Source organism: Prinia subflava, chromosome 2, assembly GCF_021018805.1.
Source record: "Prinia subflava isolate CZ2003 ecotype Zambia chromosome 2, Cam_Psub_1.2, whole genome shotgun sequence".
Lineage (NCBI taxonomy): Eukaryota > Metazoa > Chordata > Aves > Passeriformes > Cisticolidae > Prinia > Prinia subflava.
The window spans coordinates 78,135,871-78,161,898 of NC_086248.1; the positions used below are offsets into that span (position 1 = coordinate 78,135,871).

The 26,028-nt window shown below is 35.6% G+C and overlaps 1 protein-coding gene across 1 annotated transcript in view; it reads right to left on the bottom strand.

Moving 5' to 3' along the window:
* Positions 1-26,028, bottom strand: part of TTC27 (tetratricopeptide repeat domain 27) — a 113,417-nt gene that overhangs the window by 24,830 nt on the left and 62,559 nt on the right. The window contains exons 11-12 of the mRNA XM_063390683.1: positions 7,985-8,080; positions 5,768-5,890 (exon numbers count right to left, since the gene is read on the bottom strand). Of these exons, the coding sequence (XP_063246753.1) occupies positions 5,768-5,890; positions 7,985-8,080 (219 nt within the window). The remainder of the gene's footprint in view (positions 1-5,767; positions 5,891-7,984; positions 8,081-26,028) is intronic.

Sequence of the window (26,028 nt, forward strand, 5' to 3'; positions counted from 1 at the left end):
GTATCAGCACCATTAAGGTATTTGCAATGCTAAAAGTTTATTAATTTTTATGTGTCTTAGTAAGTATTCTTACAATAACTTTCGTTCTCTTTTCTCTAATTGCTCTTCTCTGAAAATAGGATTTCCATTCTATTACATCTGAACACAAATTGACTTTCATACCGTTGGTTGTGGAAATGCTATGCTTTTACAGAAGATTACAGAAACTATAAATTTATCTAAATGTTTAAAATAAAATATATTCAAAATATATACAGCTTTATGAAAAATAAGACACAAGCTATGTCTCCCGGACATCTATTATGGGCTGTAACTAACTTTCAAAATCTATTTTTCTCAGGGCCACTATCTTTGCTCTAACAATAAAATTATTGTTTCTCTCTTAAACAAGAGATAGTCTGCTTTCTGTGGATTTTTGAAAAGATAAATACACGGGACAGATAATCTGTTGTTCAGACTGAACTGTTACCTCAGTCCCCCACTGCAAAAATGTAGCATACACAATTCAGATCAGTATGATTTTTCTTTTCTGGAAAAGATCTACTTGAACCACCTAAATCAAGAAAGATCCAACACAGCCTGCCACAGAATTAAAGTTCAACACTAACTCCAGTCATTCTTCTATCATAGGTCATTTACCTAAAAGGAAATCATCTCTAAATGATTACTGCTTTTCTTGTGTAAGAACTACTTTCTTCGACCTTTAGATGATCTTAAGAGAAGCAAAGTCTTCTATTCCAATCAGTAAAATTCATTAAACCTAACTGAAAAAAATTTTTAGAAAAATGGCTGTTTCACCTTGTTTTGAAATACTTACTGCATAGCAATTTTATCATCTCATTTTTACTATTATTTTTGTAAAGTAACAGTACAGTCTACAAATATTTGAAGTGCACAAGTGTGAAGAAGCGTTTGATTTCTAAAAGAATCTTAAAATTTGCAAAAATAGAATCCCATTAAGAAGAAAACTGGTGGCTAAATATTAGGAAAATAACTTGATGGCAAGTGTTTTTGAGACCCTATGGAACAGTTCTCTAAAAAAACCCAAAGAAACTATATTAAACATCTAGAATTACCCCAGCTAAAGCACTAGAAAAACTAGTGCCTAACTAGAAGACTGTACTTACAGAATCATAGAATGGTTTCGTGTGGAAGGGAATTTGAATATCATCTAATTTCAGCCCCCTGGCTCACCTTCCATGAGACCAGGTTAATCAAAGCCCCATTCAGCCTGGCTTCCAGGGACTTGGTTAACGTGGTTAATTTACTTTCTCTTAACTGCCTTCATTAGTTGCTATAACATATTAATAACAGACATTCAAGAAGACTTTTCTCTTCTAGAGCAGAGAGAGCTGAGTGCTTCATTTTTTGCAGTAACCACATCAGACACCAAAAGATAAGGCGGTTTTATTTTTCCATTCAGATAAAGAAACAAGACTGAAATGTTGCTATATAAGGAGATATGAGGTGAAAAGTGCATTGCAAGCTGCTTCTTCACCACTTCCTCTGCAGGGCACTCCCAAGCTCAGAGTGCTATCCTGTGGCAAAGCCTAGACAGAAAGTCAACCATTCACTGATGGTATTTCACATTTAAGAGCATTAAAACATCGTGTTCTAGTCTAAGCTTACAAGAATTCATTGCCAACATAAATACTTCAGCACATAGATAAAACAGACAATTAAATAAGCAGAAGTCTGTCTTTTCCTTCATCTGATTAGCTATCTGATCACCTCTCTGGCATGTTACAAACATTTTTATTACTTAAATCTTTAAAGACTAGTACAAAGATCAAACTAAAAGAAAACCCCTGTGTTGACAAACTATTTCCCTTACAAAACCAGATAATATTCTAAAACTGGATTTCTCATTTAGCCTAGGATTTTGTGGGAGGGAAAAAAGGAAAGAATAAGAAAAATCCTTTCTCCTAACTTTGTGGTAAAATGTTTTCAAAAGATCACATTTAATCTTTGCTAAGAACCCTGCAAAAACAGATCTTTCCTTAACAACAAATATTATCAAGACACATTTTTCAGTGCATGAAATATATATAAAAGAAATACCGCCACTAGAGATTTATTCTTACTCATTAAATGCATACCAATTATTAATAAGCATGTTTATAACTAAAAGTTATAACTAAATTTAGTAAGATTTGATATGAAAATTATCAATTAAAATATAACTTTGAAAAGCTGTATAACCGTCACTGACTGAATCAGGAGCATTTATAACAACAAACACTTTTGCTTTCTCACAGCACAGTCTGTACCAGAGTGGAGGAATTCAATACTCACCTCAAAAGTCAGTTGATTTAAGCATAAAAAAGATTTTAGCTCTTATCTTGCCTTCTGAATTACTATGAGTGGTATGGGAATTAAACAGGCAACACTTCGCAAAAATCTCCAGTCAGTAAAGAGGGGCCTAGTTTAAACAAAAGGTGGTGTCTTTTCATTACTCACTACACAGACTCCTGGACACCAAGTTCAAGAGTCATCCTGCATCTGGCTTCCCAACCCTAAACTTCCACTTGCAATCCCATCCATGCGCTCCCATGCTTTTATTTTATACTTCTAAAAGACCCTATTAGCCTTTTCCTTGATCTACCAGTTCTATTATTTTACAATTCATTCCTCTGCTAATTCAAAGTATTTCCTAAAAAGTCTTCATTTTTCTGCTTGCACATAATTTGCTTGGCTGACAGAGAGGCAGCATGAAGAAGCACAACAGAGGAGCATGGAAAAAGGCAGTAAAAGAAAAGGAAAGCTCTCAGCTTTTAATTTCCTCTTCCCTGTAATTTCATACAAGACCTTGGGCGAGACATTTACTCTTCTTTCTTAGTTTTGTAACCACATACAGGAGTGATTGTCTGTCTTCTACGACTGTTACTCTACATAGTGGAAATTGTTCAAGCTCTTTAATACACTAATCAATGTATTACTGCTTCACATCTGGGAAGCCATACCTGACTTTAAAGGTGGGCCTTTGATATCTTGCAATAATTATGTTTCCTCACAGAATGTTTTGAGGTATCTGTGTCATGCACGACAAGAAAAATAACCCTGTAGAATTTGGTTTGCTGGGGGCTGTTGGTCTAAAACCAGACTCTGTATCATGCCGTATACTCTCCCGAGATGACAGAATGCAGACAGGGCTGAAACAGGCTGTTATAAGATGGAATATCCATCCAATGCCAAATGGCACATCTCACTAATCTATCAAAGGTCAGCAGCTATGTTAGAGGTCTTGCAAGGGAGAAAGGCCTCATTTCAAGTGGAAGAACTGACAAGTTCTATCTCTGGTTCACCCTTTCTTCTTCTTTTAGCAGGGAAAAAGTACCATTTTAAACTTGAAGAGATCTCCTACACCTTGAACAGACTGAGCTGTCCAATGTTAATAATACTCTTGAGATCTCTGGGTCCCTCTCACAGTTAGAAGAAGGGAGAGGGACACTTTTCAATACCAGTTCTCACTACACACATGGAGACGTCTCCTTTGGCAACAAGTCTGTTAAACGAATACAAGGAGTAAAACACTTCAGTGAGAAAGCCACAGCAACTATCAATACACTGTGAATTCAGGTTTTATAATAGCTTTTCCTCCTGTTCTACATCATTTTGCTCATTGCTTGGCACTCTATTACTCTTCCATTGACTCATGTTATAATAGTAGTTCCTACTACTTTTGTTGAGGTTATAAAACCAATGAATATGGAGCCGTATCTAGTAACAGTAACAAATCCTCAAAAAAGTTTGCTAAATGTTAGTGATAAAATTTGCAAAATCTGCAAAATTTGTACTGCTACATGGCCCAAAGGAATTATGTATTTTCTGACAGCACAATGTGGAGCTTCACATGGCCTTATCTACATCCTCTGTTTCTTTATCAGCAGATAATTCCAAAACAGGAAGAAAGAAGGTATTGCTTTTATGTGTAAGTACTCATCACATTTTTATTGCTGATATTTATCAGTTTTATTCAATTATTCAGGATTTAAATTCAGGTTTTCTATATAAAAGCATTTGTGAATGGAAAACATACAGAAGTTTCATAAATAATGTTTGTTCTTTTGCTATGATATATGTTACTCTCACTAATAACTTGAATATCTAATGGCCAACATACTACTTCAGTAGATTTTCATGCATTTCTACAAAAATTTCTGCCAGGTTTAAAAACTTTTGGTAAATATAGGCAGTTCCCACTTTGAATACTTTGCAATAAAGAGCACAGACATTCATTCCCCTCGGTGCACAGCTACATGTTTCTAATTTTCTCTTTTTTTTGGTCCAAAGCTAGATTTTTCTAATATTGTTATTTCATACTTACACAGCATTTTCTATTTTTCAAAGTACAGCACAATCCCTCATTCTGAAAGCATTTCTAAGCAGTTTCCTGTGTCAGATATCCTGTCCTATTCTCCGAGAGCCATTTTCATAACTCCCTAAGGGCAGTTTGTGAATGTAACTAGGACAGAATGCATTTCCAGGAAATGGAAAATACTGACCTCTATTTCTCCACTGTACTGAGAAGATTGTGATATTAGCATGCTATCCCCAAGGCATGCATAATGTGGCACAGAATTTGCCAGCAAGACATATCTGTCAGTTTATAATGAACAAAATCTAGGCTTTGGTGCATGACAATTAGAAGAAAACATGTAAGTATAAGGACTTCTGCTTTTTTTCTATCAATTGAAATTATATAGATCTATTCATTAAGCTTAAATTATGTTAGAGCACAGTCTTTGTGCTTGTGGTGTCATAAAGACACATCTACACTCACACATTTAATGCTACCATATACCAAACACAGAGAAAGGAAGAAAAGAAAAATCCCTAGTTTTGTCTGAAATTGAATATTTCTGAATATCAGTATAAATTCTGAAAACACTGCTTGATAACATAAATTCCTGCTACAGCTTGTGTGAGAGTCTGCACCAGAAAGAGAACATAGCTAAAGTTACATACAAGTAGGCATTGTTTCCAAGTATAATTTTCTAAAATCTTCCTCTTGTTGCTCTAATAGTAAAAGCAAAATAATCAACAATAGGAAGGCTCATATAGCCTGTTACCAGCAATTTTAAACAGTTATGTCACTGATACACAGTTAGGTGGTGGCTTTCAATTGTCTTTGGTGCTGATCACACACAATGGTAGCAGTGCTAAAGAAATGATGGAGAAATTCAGGAAAACATCAACACAGACTTAATAAGTAAAGCCTTTTAATCTTACACCACTTCTTGTCTCAAGTGTTTGATTCTGTAATTTGAATATGTTAACATGAAGTAATTAAATATATCAAACACTGATGTTACTCTATTTAAAGTGTTTTGTAAAACTACAGCTAGTAGTTTGAAATCAAGTGTGAAAGAAAACTAATATCCACTCTAGACAAAGTTTCAAGACTCTATCATGAATGACTGCTACAGCTTTCTTGAAATGCCCAGATTGCTGTCTATCCATAATAGTTAATTTAATTATCCTTGAATATTTTCAAGGATCGCTATCACAGTCTTCTTGCATCTCAAGTTGCTTCCTATTTATCAACTTCTATTTCAAGTGGCTATTACTCCAAGTCAATTATTTTAGCATTCACAGGTTATGACAGACTCTTATGCCATGTGTCCATTTTTCCTAAGCAGATTTTTCTGTGATGACACCCTTGTAGAAGTGTCATTAGTGATTTGCCAGCCACAGCCAGACAGTCCTTCCCCCTCTAAATGCTATTTCAAGATGGGATCACAGCTATAAGAAACATTTTTCTTACCTTTCCATGTTGTCCTGCTCTTTCATAGCAGATTACTGCATCTTCCCACATTTCCAGCTCCTCAAATATTTGTAAGGCAGAGCTGGTGCATCCCAGCTCAAAGAGTAAGTTTGCAAGCTGGCGCTGGAAAGGTAAGAAATTCCAGGTTAACTGAAAGTAGCAAATAATATCTATAATTTAAAAGGTGTTAGAGGCATTTCTGACATCAACAAGAAACAGACAGATAATACAAAATGATTCTCCTGAAATTTCAGGTTGGAACCTCAAACAGTGTATATATCTCAACACCCCCCACCCCAACTGAATAAAAACTGTTGTGCTTTGAACAATTTAACAATATAATACAAAAATTGAAATGGACATGGCAAGAATGAATTGACAGAGTTTGCCTTCCAGCCCTTAAAGGAGGCCCATGTGGCTGCAGAACAGCTGCAGCAGGATGTTGGGAATGCCGAGTGGGAAACACAGGCCAAAGAAGGGAATTAAAGCCCCTTCTAGCAATGCTTTGTCACAGTAATCTGCACCTGTGGAGAAACAAGGATGGAGAGAAAGGCTCTGATTGAGAGTTCTGTTCAATTCTGAACAATCCTGCTCAGTAGCTGTGAGAAATCACTGTTCCAAACAGCCACTGCCAAAGGGTGTTGGTTTTTACCCAAAACAGAATTAGATTTGAGTTCAGGTTCAACTCCCTAGCTGAGTTTTCCTCACAGTTCACTCAGTCTCTTTGTTATTTCAAATTCAGCTATTATTTCAGTGTACTAATGAAAATAAATGAGTCATGTCTTCAATGCAAAAACAAACATGGCATGTTTTCATGACTTTGAAAAGTCATCTTTGGTCTTCATTTTTTAAGAGAAGATTAAAACTGCAAATAGGTTTTAACCTTTGTAGAAAGGGTAACTTATATACTATGTGTGACAGACAGACAAACAGGTTTGCAAAAATAAATGGGAGTATTCTGTGTATGGACAGCAATATTAATGCTGTGACACCCCACACAGTTAACCTCTGCAGTGGACTTGATCTTGAACAGACTCCCTGAAACTCTCCACATATGTCATGAACCTATCTTTATTGGTTTGGGCTCAGTATCTGTTGCAAATCCAAGGAGTTACTGGAGGGGAATAGACTAGTAGTAAAAAAAAAATAACATCTGGCTACAACTCTTGATATAAATGTGTAACAAACTCTGAAAACCTCTTTGTTAGCTTGATATTAATCACTTAGGAAAAAAGCACTTGCCATTGTCTAAAACTAAATCTCATTAATGTTTAATTAAATTTGCTCAGTTATATTTGGTAAAATTTGTATATGCCATGTGTCTTCATTACTATGACTAGAAGATTTGAGTCATCTTTCATTATAAATCCCTATTTTAGCATTTCTATCTTTGGCTTAGAAAACTGGCTTGGATTGAAAATGCAACTGACAACTGGAAATGAAAACCATATTTGACAGTTATATTGCAAGTGCATGTTGAAAGGTTATGTAGAAAAACATGAGAGTGCAATAATGACAGAGGAGTTATGATTGATTAAAATAACATGCATTGAGATTAGAAATCAAAAAGTAATAAAACACCATTAAAAGGAAACTAACATGAATACCTTTGGAGGTATGCAGTGTTAATAATTTTCTTGAATTTGTTACATACAGCATCATCAGATAAGACTTTAGTGTGTAGATTTCTGTTCTACAAAATCAAGATAACAGTGTAGCTATGGGTATAAAAAAATCCAGTCAGTACTAGTAAAAGAGGGGACTATCTCAAAAGAAAAGTTTTCTCAGCTCAAGTTCTTCAGTGTACTATTGACTCCCAACCTGGCTGATTTCCCCATGACCAACTTCTCAAAGTGAACTTCAAAAGACAAGAAAGATGCAAGATATAAAAGGTATTAAAAGACAGTAGAGAGTTTGTTTTAATAGAAGATATGTTTGAAGCTTGCAAGTTTTAATCTTTGTACTAGAGGAAAAAGGAAAGTAAAGAAGAATTGCACTAACAAGCAATTACTCCTGTGCATGTCAGAACAAGACATCTGAAAGCAAAGCACTGTAGAACTTGACTTCTCTCCAGAAACACCTGGTGTATGTTAGGTTATGTCTTCATTTCTACAGTGTTTCAAGTCACATCACACTCACTTGACTTTGGAGTGACGCAGCATCAAAAATAACCACCATAGACTTTTAAGTAAAGATTGAAATTAAACTGTTTCACACCTGTATGGCCCAATGTGGAGGCACCTGACAACAGTAGAAAATCTTCATGCGTTCGGATACTGATGTGTTTGTATTTTCAAACTGGTCCGCAAGTGCCTGTAAATGCAAAATATATCCTGATTTAGTATTTACTGAATCAACCTAAAGCCCCCATAAATTCAAAGTATTCAGAATTTTAGGCATTTTCGACATAATGGAGAAATTAAATCAATTATAATCAATACCAGGAATAAGTCCCAAGCAAACACTTGCAGAGTCAAACTGCATCAGCTATTGAAGTGACTCTGCCTAGTCCATTTCAATCCTTAAGCTAGTTTTGCCCTAAAACAGAATTGATGTGTTTTAGGCATGACATTTCTTATTAAAAAGAGAAAGACAAACATATTATAGTGGACCATGGGTTTGGAAACAGTTCTAATGCGGAATAAATGATTGTGACTTGGCATACAACTCCATTCAGGCTAGTTTTTTTCTTTTGGTGGAGCTTTGGATTGTTGAAATATTTTCTTCTGAAGCCCTTTGAAAGAGAATGGTAACTTCCCCAAAGAAAAACTGCACCACTAATTTTCTGTCTGAAAATCCACTACGAAGTTATTTAAATCAAAATTCAATAGCAAAAAAATACAATAATAAAGTAGGCTGTAGCCAGAAAGGTGGTTAGAAATTTTAAGATAAGGGAGACACTTTCTTCAAATGCCAGTCAACATTAAGTGGCAAATTTAAGGCCAGCATGTAAATAAGGGAATATTAAATTACTTGTGTACACATGATTCACCTATCAAAGTCTCATTAATAACTCAAAGATTTACACATGGGGCTACAGAAGTCAGAATTTTCTCAGCTTTCTGAAAATTAATGCAAAGATTCCCAAGCAAAAGGAAAAAATGGATAGGATTATTTCTTTCTCTCTCTTTCTACACCCAACTGTTGATTCAATAATGCAACTGACAGCTGCATAAAATCAGTTCTGTGGTTCAAACCACTAAGCATCTTGTAACTGCTATTGATGTTAATGGGATTTACCAGAGTGGCTTCATTCTTTTAATAAGAAAAGAAATCACAACATGCAGCAATAATTTAGGCTCTGAATTGATGCTTAACCTCCTAATTTTAAATACTAACATTTCACATATTTCATCTTATTCACATTCTTCTTCATAAAATTATCTCCAGAGGCCTGTTCCTACAGACTATCCAGAAACCCATGCCAAGCAAATGGCTGAGACGTATTTGTAGTAAGGAAAATGACACACTAATAAAATTGCATTCCTTTACACAGTTTCAGGCAATCCAAAAGAGTCAGATTAAAATAAAACTTTTAAAGTAATATTATTTAATTTTAGAACTTATTTGGATACAAACTATATAATACATTATATTTATCTGTTTCGGTTCTGCTAAAATGTTCTAATGCAATGCAGAGGCAGATTTTTCTATACTCTGTTGTACAGAATAAACAACAATAAAATTAAACCAAAAAATTGTTCCATTCCTTGGGTACTCATTTTATGAGACCAAACAATGCAGTAAAATACAATTGAAAAATTTAAAAACAATAATTGCTCTAAGCCTTAGAAAAGAAGGAAAATCCTAAAAATGTCCTGCGAAATAATTTCTTTGAGGAGAACAGGAAATGAAAGGCAAGAAATGTTTTAAATGAATCAAAACAGTTCTTTTCACATCCCTTTTTTCTAATTTCTATGGTTGAAAGAGAAAAACTGAAATACAAAGAAAAACATTTTTTCAGAAGAATGTGTTTTATTTTAAAACGTGACCATGTATTTTCTACACGTCACAAGTAAAAAGCCTAACGCAAGTGAAATGTTAGAGGAGAATATGATTGTTAACAAGCAGAATTCCCTCCCCTCCCGAAACCCATACTGTACTCTGTTCAGTTCTAACGAAAACTGAAAATGTTGTTAGAACTTACAAATATTATATATTCCTTAAGTAGAGTAAATGGCAATGAATATAGAAGTCCTAAAAATCTGTGGTTAATGCACTCTTTAATACATCAAAAAAATAAGCTCTGACAGTTCTGCCTACTATTGAAGTATAGAAAGTAAGTTACTCAAATTTTGAATTCTGTGCTTCTGAATAATGCTTGAAGAAATAAAATTTGGGTTGTATAATGGCAAGACAGTGAGAATCCTAACATTATTGCACAGCTAATATCTAACAGATCACAGAACAATAAATCAATAGATTCAACAACTGAGCACTTTCAAGTGAGCAGTTTTCTCATGAATAACCTTCAACATATATACGCTGTAATAAAAAAAGTATATAAATACAGAACACTTGCAACACAGTCAGATGTAAGATTTTGTGACTTAGTTTAACTTGAGATTCAGATTCCTGCCTTGCAAGTTATTAAATAGAAATAGAGAAGAAACTAATTAAAATTCACAATTCTAAATGATACGAGTTCTTCCACAGGCAACATTTAAAAACGTTAACAGGCTACTCTCCCACCACATAACACACCCATTTCCCAAGGCTTAAACTGTCACAGAAATCCAAAAACACAATACAGACACACATTAACCCTGTCTGAAAAAACAAAACCAGATAGTTTTGATGGTATTTTATATCATGAGCAAAGACTATGCTATTGCCACATGAATGCAATGAAAAGATTGCTCCAGAAACCACAATGCAATCTCCCCACCTCACACTCCCAATCTCTGCTCTAAGATTAAGCAGCACAATATGCAGCCATTTGGGATAAGCATACCATGCTAATTTGAAATGATCACAGCAGAGCTTTTATTACTTTACTTATCAACCTCAGTCTAATCACTTCTTTAATCACTCTCATCTGACAATTATCCACAACTTGAGTACATGAAGCTTGTAAAGTATTTTTCCCACCTTGGGAAAGGTCCTTTACAAAAGTAAATTTTCCTATCTTCATTCTGACTGCATAGTCTTGTTTAGCTTCTATACTCAACATATGTGTAACACCACTAAGGTCCTCATGATAAAATATCAGCTTTGATCTTTGAGCCTGACTCCACTCCACATGTTTTGCCATCCTTATCTTCAATGGCTGACTGAGTTAGAACTTTTTTTCTTTTCAGCCAGACCTTATCTCTGTGCTTAATCTCTGGAAATACTATTACACCCTTACGGTTTCTGGGTTGTCATTTTTCCACAACATTATGCTGCTTCCTCAACCTACTTACAGTACAGTTTTAAAAATTGTTATTCATCCAGCTGGTCTGAAATCACTCCCCCAAAGATTTGCTCCTTTTGTTAAAGAATAATCTTCAGATAGCTTTTTGCATCTAAGGTAAATAAATGGCAAACCTTCACATGGTTCTTTCTATCCTTAACCTCTTTATTCTAGATTAAATAGTTTACTTGCTTTAAAAAATGCTCCTTACTATGTAATACTAACTATATACAAACACTTTTTTCCATCCATTTCACCTGGATGTCCTGATCCAAGCTTATTTAAGGGAAAAATCCCCTGCAAACAAAAAAGCCCTGAATTCCTATCTTGTGAAAAGAGCAGGATATTTATTACTTGTAAAAACCATATTGGAAACAGCATAACACTTTGCTTGTGCAGAAACTACTTAATTCAATCTGAATCTCCCACCTCAAAAACACTGAAGATACAACTAATCATATCCAAATTTAACATTCCTGGCCCAAACAAAACATCTACATTTTATCCATGCAATTTCATCTCACTTCTTCCCAAGTTTTCTTATCAATAACACATAGTGTGACTACACCACTTTTTCCTTTACCTATCTTTTCCAACAAGAGCATTTTCCAGTTTTAGTGCTCCAGTCACAATTGTTCCACCAGATTTCCTTCATCTGTGCAACAGCTTGCTCCACAGACAGTGTTAATCATCGTAGCTTGTTTATTTTGTTTTCCTGTCTTGCCCTACTGCTAACCAGGCATCCAGCTGTTTTCCACCAACCACACCCTATTTAAACATGCTAGTACCTGACCATTCACTATGCATTTACCAGTACTGCTATCTCCACCCTTTTTGTATTTCCTCATACCCTTTGATTTATCCTGATACCCTTGATATTCCTCTTTTTGAATTATTTTATAGGCAGGAAGATTAGGTAAATTTTTTCTAGACTTCTGCTTCTCAGTCTAGAAATCCTGTCAGGCTGCCGGAATCAATCCCTAGTTAATATCTCCGGGACTCCAGCGGTGATGGTCCACACATGAAGTCCTCTCTATATGAATGCTCACACCAGCCACAAACCACTATGTTTATCCATCACCTAATCCCAGCTGACATGGTGACTGTGGCATTATTGTGTCCTGCTTTCACCCTTCTCTAGCACCTCTAAACTGTCCTCCTTCTCACATGTTTTTAACATATTCGACATACATTTAGCTTGACTGGATGAATGGAAAAGTGCCTTTCAGTCTTTTCTAACACAAACTCCAGACACACTTTCCATGAAATTCTTGTAATTCTAGAGTTCTTTTTCTTCAATTTCTCCCCAGGCCTGAAGACTCTTTCTGAAAATCCCACTAATCACCCTGACGTGTCCATGTTCTGCCTAGGTAACAATTTCCATTTTCCTTGTGCTTCTTCCATTCCTGTACATTACCTCTGGGTGATTTATAAGCAGCAAGTTCCTGTCACCACTCTCCTGCTCTTGTATTCTTGTTGTTCCCTTAGCTACTTACACAACCTATATACCTGTTCAAGTACCACAATAGGGACACCTGCTGTGGGACTGCCTTTGGTGGGTCACGGCTTTGTGTCAGGCACAGCAGTGCCTCATGGCACCATGACACAGCTGGGATTGTTCAGCTGCTTGGAAGAAAGGTGTCTGGAGACAAAGGGGACAAGAGGTAGAAATACATCTGTTGGGAAAGCAAATGTGCTATCTCATCTGTACTACAGCTCCCAAGAACTTAGCAGGCGTACAGCTCAAACTGAGCTGAGCTCACTGACGTTATTTACTCAAAAACGAACTGGAGGAAAGCTTTGTAAAAATAACAGCAACCACATGTGTAACTCTGCTTGTGGAATGACATAGTTATTTTTTGTTCATAAGCTTACTTCAAAAATTATGAATGAATAGAAAATTTATCATCAAAAATCTCCTTTGATTTCCTACCACAGAAGTCGGTCGCACAGACAGTTTCTACTGTATTTATGAAACAAAAAGTGGGCATTTTTTCAAGCTTATGGAACATTCAGTTCTTGTGGACCCTGTAATCGGTATAGACTTTAGGAAAACTTTCAGAGATTCTGATAAATTAATTCAAACTTTCAAACAATTTAAGACTAAATTAAAGAAAATTAATTCTAAATGCTTTAAATATTTCTTTTTGGAGGCAATGATATCAAGATACTTGTTTAACAGAAAACCTACAAAATTCTTGACACTTCAAAATGTTAATTTGCTTGATTATTTTTCATGTTGTCTTCTGCCAAGTTACATTTTCCAACAATAAAGTCTGAAAAATGCTGCAGAAGAAAGAACTACAATCTAAGTTAATTTGGGGTGTATTATAACAGTAACTGTAGCAGCCTTGTTCCACAACAGTGTACACAATAATAAACACAGAAAAATACTAACAAAACCACCATCCTCCCCGAAGAACAGTGTCCAAAATTCAGAAACTGTATACATGTCAGATAACAGGTGACAAATAGAGATAATTAAATATGGAGAATAATTAGAAGTTTTGAAATTTTTTTTCCTCTGCATGAGGTATTAGGTATTCTAAGCTTTTCTAGTACAATAACTACTTTAGTACCTTGTGGATATGTAATTGGATCTTGAATAACACTCCTTTGATAATTTTTCTTTTAAAAAGCATTAAACCCCATATTTACATTTCTAACTACACAGTTATTTCAACAGCTCCTTGTCAACACAAAAGCTCCTGCAAACAAGACCACCAGGACAATCTGAGACATATGCAGACTTCTAAAATCCAACAGTCAAACTTAAACTACCAGTGAAGCAATGCCAGAAATTATGAAACTCTTAAAAGTTTTCATATAACAATGCAGTAAAGTTTTGCTTAGTAGGAGTCAGTAATTTCTGGTCTAGTCCAAACTTCATGACAGAGATAATGACGAAATAGAGATTACTTTATTGAATGTAAATTTTATCACTAGAGAAATAGATACAAAACCAGTTCATTAGGTCATATTACACTCAATCATTATTCAAACAGCATATTGACAGTTCAGACAGAGTTTCATTGCTTGGAAACTAAAATGACTTACATGAAATAACAAGCTATGCTTTTAAAAGTTCATAGATTAGATATTTCTGTTAAATAATGAAACGATCTCTGAACAGTTAAGAACTAAGGCATCAAAACACAGCAAAAACCATTAAGCAAGGATGAATTTCAACATCAAGAAGAAACCTCCCACTCATTTATCTAATCTTCAAAGTGGAATTATGACATTAAATACTAGATGAAAATTTATTACAGTGATCATTATTAGAAATTGTGATTTGTAATTCATGGAAGCTTAAACAGAACATTTCTTACACTGTGCAAAGATGCCAAGCTGAAGACTACTACTTACTAGAGATGTTACATTATTCACATTCTCAGGAGCATAAAAATGTTCTGTGACAACTCTGCAGAAGTTAAATGCTTACAAGCACAAGAATATTGCCTCTTTTTTACGCCTCATTAAAATACAAGTCTTAGTTTCATTAAAATCTTGTAGCCTTGAAGACTTGTGGTTTTGCTCATTTGGCAAATTTACCCTCTCCAGTCATTTTTCCAATCAAACTGTTGCTTCTTAGGATTGACCTCAATTGGTGTGTTTATTTAAACCAACTAGAGTATTGTGCATCACACACTCCCTAGGAACTAACAACTGGTTTAAAATTCATGAAAACTAACTTTACCATGTTGTATAGCACTGATTGTCTACCTCGTATTGCAAATGGAAGGCTACAGGGTGTCAGGAACACAGAAACTGCAAGGATTTCAGGATGCCTCACAAAGAAATACTAACAAGGTAATGCAACTAGAAACAAAATTAACTGAAACATTCAAGTAGAAGACTTCAGGATGCAAGTTTTCAAACCTGTTTGAAAAACACTACTGAAAGTAGTGTTCTACCTACTTTGCTCAATGCTCTGGTAAAAACTTCCTGATAGTATGTAGTCACTACACTGATAGAAAACAATGTTCACTGACCCAGGTTATTCCTGGGTCCACAAAAGGAAAATGGTCCCAATTCCTAGCAGCTTTACACACAGAAGGAAAAATGCTGATTTCCTTTAACTGAAATGAAAACAAAAATTTTCTATGCATATTCTCTCCAATTAGAGTAATCCCTTTTTAAACAGCAGACTAATCCCAACTAATACTTTGCTTATTTTTCCCTCCCACCATAGACTCAATGGAGAAATCTCTCTGATCTGTAAAAACAGGAGGTCTTCTGGTACTGAATTCAGCAGTATCCACCACACAGCAATGTTCTAGTAGCTGATTTTGATGGTTTCTTCAGTTAAGCTGCTCCAGCTCTCAAGGCTGTAAGCACCAATAGACTGAGTATGCAAGGAACAGGGATTCTCCTCTGCTCCTCCTGCTATCTCTTTTTCCTTCTCCCCACTAAACAGCTAAAGAAACTCCTTGGCAACAACAAGTCCTCACCAAATACTTAAAAGCATAACATTTCTAGGCTGAGAGGACTGCTAGTAGGCAGTCTGCTAGACTGCTGAGAGGTTTTCCAGGACAGCTTTCTCTGTGGTGTCTGCACACGGGGTTGATTTCACTGTCAGCACTTGACTTGAACCTGAGAATAATGTAGTACTCCCTCCAAGACAGATTACAACTAGAGAATTCCCTAAAAATTTGGGAAGTTTAGGCGCATTTAAATTTGTTATTCCCTTTAAAAACATAAGCAAATAATTTTTTTTAAACAAAGGTTGAGTCAACTTTGCAGAAAAGGAGGAACTTGCTTGTAGTCTTTAATAATGATATGACTGTTCTTGCACCAGAAACCTCTGTTTTGGGGCAAGTTTTCCTCCCCAACCCTAACAGGCATTACAATAAATTATTATAGAGAGAAAGTTACATCAAACATTTGTGTTTTGCAATATATAACAGATATATTCTTTGAGAGATGCAGTTCTTCCTCAGAAAATCCAAGAAAGGAAGGGTATAGTCAAGCTAAATCCTTTATTTTAATGATTTTTCTATGCAGTATATAATTGTTAGTTTGTGTAGGGTCATAAACTTTCATAACTATGACCCATTTGATATGTCTTATATTACAGCTGGAACACCCTGCTCACAAAGAATAATCTATCAGAAATATCCTGCACTTTTTCTATTGCTGGTAGACCTGGCATTTACGTATCATATAGCAGATATTTGCATTTTCCTGACAGTAAATTGTGCAATAATGTATATATATATATATATGCAAGGAATTTAAAAAATCAAAGTATCTGTAAAAACAGAAAAAAAAAGCCTCACTCAAGCTTTAATATAAAGCATAAGTAAGCACACTAGAAATAAATATTCAAAATAAACATTTATACATGGCAAAAAAATAAAGAACTTAGGAATTAGATTGTCATTTCTGAAACAACAAATACTTGAAATAAAAAAAAAGAATTTCAGAGGAAAAGTTCTTAAGACCTTGTCACTAATTGGAAGCATGCAAACACTTCCAGCTTCCTACCTAGGCCAGAGACTGGATGGTATTCAGTTACACAAACAGAAATATCAAAGAAAAAAACACAGCAGAAAACAAAATGCCATGTACTCAAGTAACTGTTTCGGTGCAAGCGCATTTGGTTTTGGTGCAGTCGCACCAAGCATAATTCTTTCATGTTACTAAAATATCTGGAAAAAGGAAAGAAAATCATATCTCATCTTATTTAGATATCCACAACCTGAAATCATAGAAATACTGCTCTTTTAATTGCCAGAAGCTCTTCTTTCAATAACAGAAACAGTCTGTTTATCATGGGGTTTTTTCGCCCACAAAGTGCTCTTTTGCTGTTTTTCAACTATTTTCATTCATTTGAGAACTTCAAGAACATCTTCACTTATTTGGTGAAGGGGACAGGAGGACAAAGGGAAAAGACAGACAAGTTCAGTCTCTTTTGTCCTGAATCCAGCCAGAATGGCTCAGAGAACATCTTGGGACACCCATCGTTTTCCCTTCTTACAAGAAAAAAAGTTTTTCATAAGAATAGCTGCCCTATACAATGAAACCTTGACTGATACCCAGTAGTTTCTGTTGAAAAATTACTTGGCAGGAAATAAACATTCTTCCAGTAGCTGAGCCTGACCCAGCAACCATACAGGGTACGATGGTAAGTACATTAGAAATATGACACAAGGGCAAAGCATTTCAACTTAGCTACCCCAAAAGAAAACAGTCACATGTAAAGAAATCTGTTTTCAATATATATATTTTCTTGAAAGACATCCAATGCAGTTCTTCACGTGTTCCTGGAAAGCTCTCTATACATGAGGGAAAAACAAACAAACCCCCTATCATTCTCTGTTAGTGATTGATCTATTCACCGAAGAGGAAAAATAAACATCTTCAGTAACAACTGGTTTGAAATCAGCTCAATTTTTAGTGAAAATGAAAACACTCTAAATGCATTAAATGTTCCATGCCTGACTGCATGACATATTCAAACAGAAGTGTATCAAGCTCCCCTGAAGACTCAGTTCTTTATAAAGAAGGAGGAATCCACAAAACCACAGTTTTTCCACAACTATATAGCCTGTTTGGCACACAACCAATCAAAAAAATCAGACCAAACGAAATATTTTCAGTCAGCTGGACAAAGTTTCATGGTCTGTGCTGGTCACACACACCAAACTGGTTGATGGACAGAAACAAGGCAACAAAGAATCTTCCGCTGCCTCACAGAAGAGCAACTGGACTTACCATACTAAAAACCTTGCCCAACAAACCCATGGACTGTAGAAACAAAGGGACAGCCAGGATAACATGTACATCCTTTACTCTGTTAACAGTCTTCAACTGCTTAACTGAGGACCATGAGCTGCAAGTTCTAATGATACCACTCTTGCACTGGAGGCAACTTTCTTGCAGATCTGCAGGAAGGGATAGCCCGCTGCTGCCAAAGGAACAGAAGAACTTCACTTTCATCTAACCCCGTTTTACTTGAGATACTCTGACCTGAGACAGAGGGAGGAGAGTACTGAAGGATAAATTAACCCTTCCACCAGCAGTTGCCACCACCTACTTCCTGCTACCATATTTTCCAGCGGAGAGAAAAACATGACCCCAGGAGTATGCTGGGCTTCTGGCTATTCACTCAGCCCTCAGCCTGCACCCTTAATGGAGAGCCAGAGGGAAGAAGGCCAACTGCAGACCGGAGAAAAGGGCATGGTGGAGCTTGGGAGCTCCTGAAATAGTTAAAGATTGCACTATATTTTGGCATTTTTGACCTTGTAAGAGTCTCAACCTGCAACATTATTAATGACCTCAGCTTGTGTGCATTTCACACAGGGGAAAACAGAAAGAAAGAAGTGTTCTGTGGTAGAATCATTTACTGCATGTTTCTATTTCTAGGCAACTTCAATGTTTTCACAGATCTGTATCTGGAAAAATGGGCAGGTATAGCCCGGCAATGTACATAACAGCTACAAACAATAATATTTATGCCATTTAAAAATCTAGTCCTGGCATAGAAGGTCATATTGCTTACAAAAACATCTCCACATTTGTCAAAACAAATAAGTCTTATCACAAAACCACAGTGCTATCATTTACAATATTCAGTCAGAAAGCAATACAGTGAAAAAACTGGGTAACTGAGTAAGTAAATGAGACTATTGAAAAGAATTATTATCACACTGTACTCAGAGGGAGGCTGGACACCAGACTGGCCCCCCAGGGAAGTGGTCTCAGCACCAAGCCTGGCAGAGTTCAAGAAACATTTGGACAATGCTCTAAGGCACATGTTGTAACTCTTGGGGATGGTGCTGTGCAGGGCCAGGAGTTGGACTTGATGATCCTTGTGGGTCACTTCCAGCTCAGCCTATTCCATGATTCTGTGATTCTAAAACTCTCTATACACCAGTCCCAGTGATTATTTGAATCAATGGTCCTTGAATCAGTTTAGAAAGTTCAGAATCCAAATATATTCCTCAATTTATAACTAAAACTGTAAGAGGAACTAAATGAGTTGAATTAGGCCATAAAATCAGTTCTATGGTTAGAAGCTACATCTAGCACACACTGTTACAAAGTTTATCTCCAGTACAATGATTTCCAATCAATTGATACTTTACATAGTAGATTCTCCAAATTTTCTGTCTTCAAGCACTTAAAAACCACAACAGTCATCATATTAAATAGGGTTTTTTTAACCACCCAAGCCTCCTTGTAACTTACGGAAAGTGAAGTCCTCGGCATGATGGAAACTCTTTCAGTAGAAACATCTATCAGAAAAAACAGTGCTCACTCTCCACTACTTCATCACAGGTACAAACTAATTTAAATGCATCAACATTGTGCTTTCACATGGAAGTAGTTTGGTTTTTTTTTTGGTAAATGGTGCAATCATGCCATCTAAAACCAGAAAAATAATATTTCCTCTTGTTAATTACACAATAGTCCATTCTTTTCTACTTTATCTATTCCTTAAGCATTATTTTCCATCTTTATTTCTGTACTTGCCTCACAGGGATTTGTCACCAGTTTAATGGCCTTTTTGACAAATCCTTTTATCTCACTTTCCGTGAATTCATATTCTCTAGGTCAAAGATTACAAATCTCTACAGCTTATACTTCGAAATTTTGCTGCAGAAAACTGATCTGCTGAAATCTTACTCTTAATAGTGTCCAAGAAGCAAATTTTCCAAAGAATTCTCCTTGATTATCCTTGGTGTTGACCTACATAATAAAAGTAAAACACTTCCAATGAACTATGCTGAAACTCTACCCTTATTTGACTCCACAAACACCTTCTTGCCTCTAAACACCTGAGAGTAATTCTTTTCAGTTTTTATCAGATTTCCCACTGAAAATCTCCTTTGGCAATAAATGCATTGGCTTCCCTTAAAATCACAGCTTGTATGCTGACCTGAGGAAGTAAAATATTTTTTTTGTATCAGGAGAAAACACAAGCCCTACTGACAGACCATTCAGTCTTTCTTTACTGAGGGTATATATATATGGACAAGACAAAGGACCACCAGTTATTGGGACGCACTAAGCTGGCTTTGACTTACTACCTATTCTGACTTTTGCAAATATTAGAGAACTGGTATTTCCAGATTCATTCACTTTTGGTACTTTTTAAACTAAAAGCAGTCTTCAGTCTCATTTCTTGCAATGGGTAAAGCAGTACTAAAATACCTTCTAATGAAAGAATTTTTCAGAACAATGCTGGATCACTTTCAAAATATTACAAGACACAGAGACACAAACACTTCTATCAATAACATTTGTCTCATTGTTATTGTGTTCTTGCCCAGCAATTGTTTTTGTACATCTTCATTTCATTTCATTAAAGAAGGCACTATCTACTACATGCATGATTCTGAATTAAAGACTGGATCCATTCTGTTTTTCGGTACAGTTCACCATGGTCCTTGAACTTCTGGAACTGTAATAATCAGTGCACTTAGTGCCTTCCCATTGCATTGAAAAACTCATGCATTTGGCAGGCTTTGCACGGCAAGATTCCACAGAGAAAACAGAGAGGACAAAGAGAACTGCTTTAATTTATTTAAGTGATTTAACTTCTTCCACGTAATAAGCTGATTACCATGACTGAATTGTAACTGCAGAACTATCATAATGAGGGCATTTTATATCTTCACCGCATATATTTTTATTGCTCTGGAAAATGATTAAAAACTGAAAAGAAAGCAAAATTCACTCTGTCTTAAATTGGTTTTAAAAAAGCCATTTGGTGCAATAGCTTCCATATTTTCAATAATCTACTACCCTAATCAAACAAAATATACATACAGATTTGTGTCATTGAAGGCGAAAATGACTGAGCTAGACAGAACTATTACAAATGTATGCATTTTGAATTAATAAACTTTAATACTATTCTGGTCAGCAAATAATTTTGCTGGAGTTTTGTTTGTTTCATTTTTCTGGGTTTTGTTGGTTTGTTCTTTTTAATTTGCATCTTCTCTTCCTTTAAAAGATGAATTTTCATCAGCACTGGGAATCAGACTGCCCTTCAATGATACATAGCTTTATTTCTACTTTTTTTTTTAATCCAGAAGGATTCAATGTAAGCATGTTTAAGACAATGCTATCTTGAGCACAGAATTCCTGTTTGCATTTTTTAAATTTAAATGTTGGAGTATGATAAGTTGCATTTCTCATGTCCTAAATTAAGACATTAACTTGCCTCTGTTTTAAGACTTTTTTAGATGGAAATGTTAGCGTGATTAGCAAATAAAGCAAATGTCCATTACAATCCAAATTAAACAAAATTACAGGCCTTATAACAAAAAGACAACTATCAAAATGAGTTTTGCATTTACAATTGTCTCTTTTCTTATAGATACCTTAGAAATGCACGTGTTCTGATTACACATTAAAATTAGTATATATTTGGGGTTTAGTCATATTTTTATAGAGCAAACACAAAACCCATGCCTTTTTGTCCTATCAGCTCCCAAGGAGTTTCTCAATTCTGAATAAATTAGGTCTTAAGCTATGAAAGAAAACACACCTTTGCACCTGCCTGGCAGCTACTGAAGGCTGGTTTGCCCTTTCAACACACTCTCAATTCCATATACTTTGTCAGTGATTTCTACTACATCATACATACTATTGCCCTTTAACCTCAGCATCAAAACATGTCCTGCTGGTATATTCGTTCAGACTACTAATTATAAGAGTAATTTAAACTATTTAGTCCTGAAATATATAAACATTACTTGAAAGATCAGCTTTTCTTACCATAGTTACAACCATGTTATCATTTAGTCTTTAAACTTTGTTGCTCTACAGGTAGTGCCTGTATCATCACTAGAGATACTGAATGTATAAAGATATTAACATTTTTAAGCAGTCAACATTTAACAATTCAGCTAAATTACCAATTTTAAACAAGTATGCTACACTTCTTAGTCTACAAGAAAAAAAAAAATTATCACTTCTTGCTAATCTTTCCAAAAGTAAGCATTTAGAAAAACTGCACTTGTTTAACTGTCTTATCTCTAGTAGATCTTTTATCTAAGAGGTTTTTCAGTCCAATTCTTTGGTATACCAGTTTAAGCTGTTAAATTTTTCTATTTTATATAGTGGAAGACTGGAAAGCTACTGCCTATACAACATTTCCCAATAGTTTTGCTTTGTGATATTCTGGTAATTCATTCTTTCCCACCCATTACTACCTTGTCTCCAGGCAAACAAATTCATTCTTCACTTCAACTTGTTCCTTAAGTATCGCCTACATGTTTAAGCAATCTCAACATCCAAAGTTATTCATATCACAATTACTTCGAATTTAAAAATTATTAAGGAAGAGGTTACCTCTTGAACAAAATGTACCCATTTCACCTAGAGAATTGCTATAATGGCATCAAAGAGAGAAGGCAAAAAAATTTGTGAGGCATCTGCACAAAAGAACTTCAGGCACTGGGCGACCAATAGAACTTAGTTTTTGCCTAACTCAAGGTGAACTTCTAAGATGCAAGACGATGCTGATAGTTTTAAGGAAGTATGCTAGGGCAGCAGTTGATTAGCATGCTGGAACTGTGCATATTGGTATTTATTCTAAAGCTAGTCACACAGCAGATTCTTAATGTGCATGTTTTGGTTCATTATATCAGGTCATGCCAATGTGCGTTTTACTCTGAAAACAGTACTAGCCAACAAAGAAACAATATTCACTTCAGTTATTCACAGTCATTTTACTAAAAAAAGCTTCAATTTCTTTATAATAGGGCTCTTGCAGTGGGTGGGGAAGAAAACCACATAAGAGGAAATGAGTCAAACAATCCCAAATGAAATACAAAGCATTTTGATATCAAAATTAGCACAAAAGAGGTCAAGGTCACAAGTACAAGATAACTGGTTTCATAGCCATCTGACGTAAGACTTCCTTTTTGTTTCAAACACAGAGCCAAGCAGCGTACCAGGCAATTTAGAGCACCCCAATGCAACTGCCCTTTGGAATGCTTTGCTGTAGTCAAACACTACCACCTAAAGAAGAGTGGCAAAACACGTAAGGAATCCAACAGCACAGCAGCATTACTGACTTCCAAAATGATGAGCTTACTGTTACTTCTGGACAAACATTGAACTCAAAGTTACTGAGTGCCTGAGTTTAGGATATGGGTTTCAATGTTAAAACCTGTTTATAACTTAAGCCTCCACTTCCAGCACAAAATCTTCAGGAAAGTACTGGCTGTATTTTATCTTCTTTATGCCATTTACACTTATTTTCTATATATGTTACTTACATGAAATATAATTTTATAGTTATTGCATTATCTTTATCAAGCAAGGATACTTTCTTGAATGTTTTTGTTTTCAAAGAAAAAGCTGTTTCACCTGTTGACTATGTTACTTTTATGATTTATCAAAAAGATGTAAGCAGAATTTCCTCTGAAGTCTGTAGAAGAAGCTAGATTTACAAGTTCACTTGATGAAGGGTGGATTTAAGACCAGACCATTTGTTGTATTGCCACTGGTGAACAGCAGGTATAAAACACTTTGCACAGGGTGCAAAACCCACAGATAAACTGCATATGATTCAAAATAGTAAGGCTGTGGTAAGTTCCACGCTGTTGTGGTTATACCACTCTTAGAGTTCCCAAATCAGTTTGATCTGGGGGAACACACAACAGCAGCCAGTGCTGAAAAACAGATCCAAAGACCTCTTGCATCAGCTCTGCTTTCTGGTTTTCACAGAAGGGAGTAGTAAGGACAAGAATGAAGAAAGAAAAGAACAACTATCAGCATCAAATTCAAGTTGAATTAATATAGGAGAAGCAGACAACTGCCTTGAGATAAAGCAGTCTGGTTTATAGTACCTGGCATATGTGCTGGACAGTGTGACTGCCTACCAGCACAGGGCTATTTCAAAATAGGATTTGTTAGCTCACCTTGAGATACTTATCTCCAGATCTGTAATGATATTTATGACATAAAACTGTAAAGATTCATCTATTCAAATTTAGCAACAGCTGTACATCTTCATCTATTCAATTTAGCAATAAACAGAAATAGTGTCTCCATCACACCATCTGGTCTGTGGAACTAATTGTTTTAATTGTTTGTTTGGTTGAAGTGGAGCTTATAATGTTTATGCCTTCCAGAGCAAAGCTGAGGCAGAACGATGAGAATGTTGTGTCCTAGTACTTGTATTTTTCTTTGCAACTTCCTGTCATCATTTCATCTATAAAAGAAGTGTAGAATTACTGTCCAATATGGCTTAAGGATTTTCCTATCACCACCTTTCAAAATGTCACAACACTGAGTGAAGAGAGTCTAAAGGGAGAAAAGTCTTCAGAGCTAAGGCTCAATGGGAAACATTTGGAAAAAAATGGAGCCTTCATATTTTTGGCTTCTTTTAGAAAGTTCATGGACACTGGAACAGCTCAGGTATTAATCATAATTGTCAAGAATATTTGAGAAAATATTAAGAAACTTCTGCGCAGAAAGAATGGTTTCATTCTTTCCCCCATACCAGCTAATAGCATTCATCCAAACTGGCAAAACCAAGAGTGCAGTAGAAAACTTCTAGGCAGAAATCATTACCTGGAACATTATAGTCTCTTTTTTTTTTGCTAGTGGTACGAAACCACTTCAGTTATTCCTGAATAACTCTTGGCAGACTGGATCTCTGATTCCCCCTCTTCCCTGTCCCTTCCATAATCACATACTTAAAGAAAAACAGAAGGAGTCAAGCACAACCACATTAATTATTTTGAAGTGTGTTAATGAGTTTGGTGTATTCCCAGACTCAGCTGTGTCATGTAACATCTTCTGTCCAATATGTCATCTGTTTAAGCAAAATGAAATACATTCTGGAAATGCGTGCCTTGAGACTGACTGAAATTACAACTATGACCAAGAGGTCACTCTCTTTTGAGATTGCTTTCTGAGGTAATAAAGTTTATTTCTAGTGTTCTGGAGACCTTGTGATCTTGTACAGAATTCAGTAAGGAATGGTTTTATAAGATACTTGGCTTTCGTCAACTTTTTAAATACTTTTTGGGACATGTGTTCTAATAACAAATACAATTCACAATAGTTAAAAACTACTGGGATATCGGTGCAGGATCTCCACAGGATAGAAGAGGGCTGTCATCCACTTATTATCCTCCTGAAGGAAGTGATTTATTTCTCCCTCAGTTCTCCAGTTCATCTCAGATCCCAGTAACTTTCCACTACAACTTTCAACTTCATATGAAACAAATCTATTAAAATTAATTTTTCTCCTCCTTCCTCCCTTCCCCCATTCTACCCACAACTAAAAGCAACTATTAAAATCTTATTTAATGTACCCCTAGAGTTTAAGAGGGGGCTAAAGAACAGAAACAGGAACTCCTAGTACAGGGATCTAATAGTTTTGCTGAACAGACAGGTACTGTCATTCTCTTGGTTATGCTACATGTCTCTCTCTATTACTCCAACTGTGGTTTGAGAGGCCTGATCAGAAAGATATATGACTTGAGAAGCAAAAGAGCAGGGAAAAATCTGTTTGCCTCAAACCCCTCTAGATGAGCCTTTTGGGAGGAATACTGCTCCCCTCTCCTTTTTGAATTCCTCCCTTAAATGTTGAATTTGTCCAATGTAGAACAACCATCAAATAAAGAAAAGCAGAGCAAGCAATTTGGCAAGGAAGTGACCATTTAGTTTTAAAAATAAAAAGGATATATTTCTATGATAAATGACATAACTTTCTTGCATAACCTTTTAAAGCCCATCAATGTGAAATTAACAAAAACAGCAAAGTTGTGTTCAAGCTCATAAAACTCAAGACACCACTTCTGTTAGATCTCTATCAGTCTTTCCTTTTTACAGATGCACGTAATTTTTTTCAGATTTGAAAGAACTGAACACTAACTAGCATGTTCCT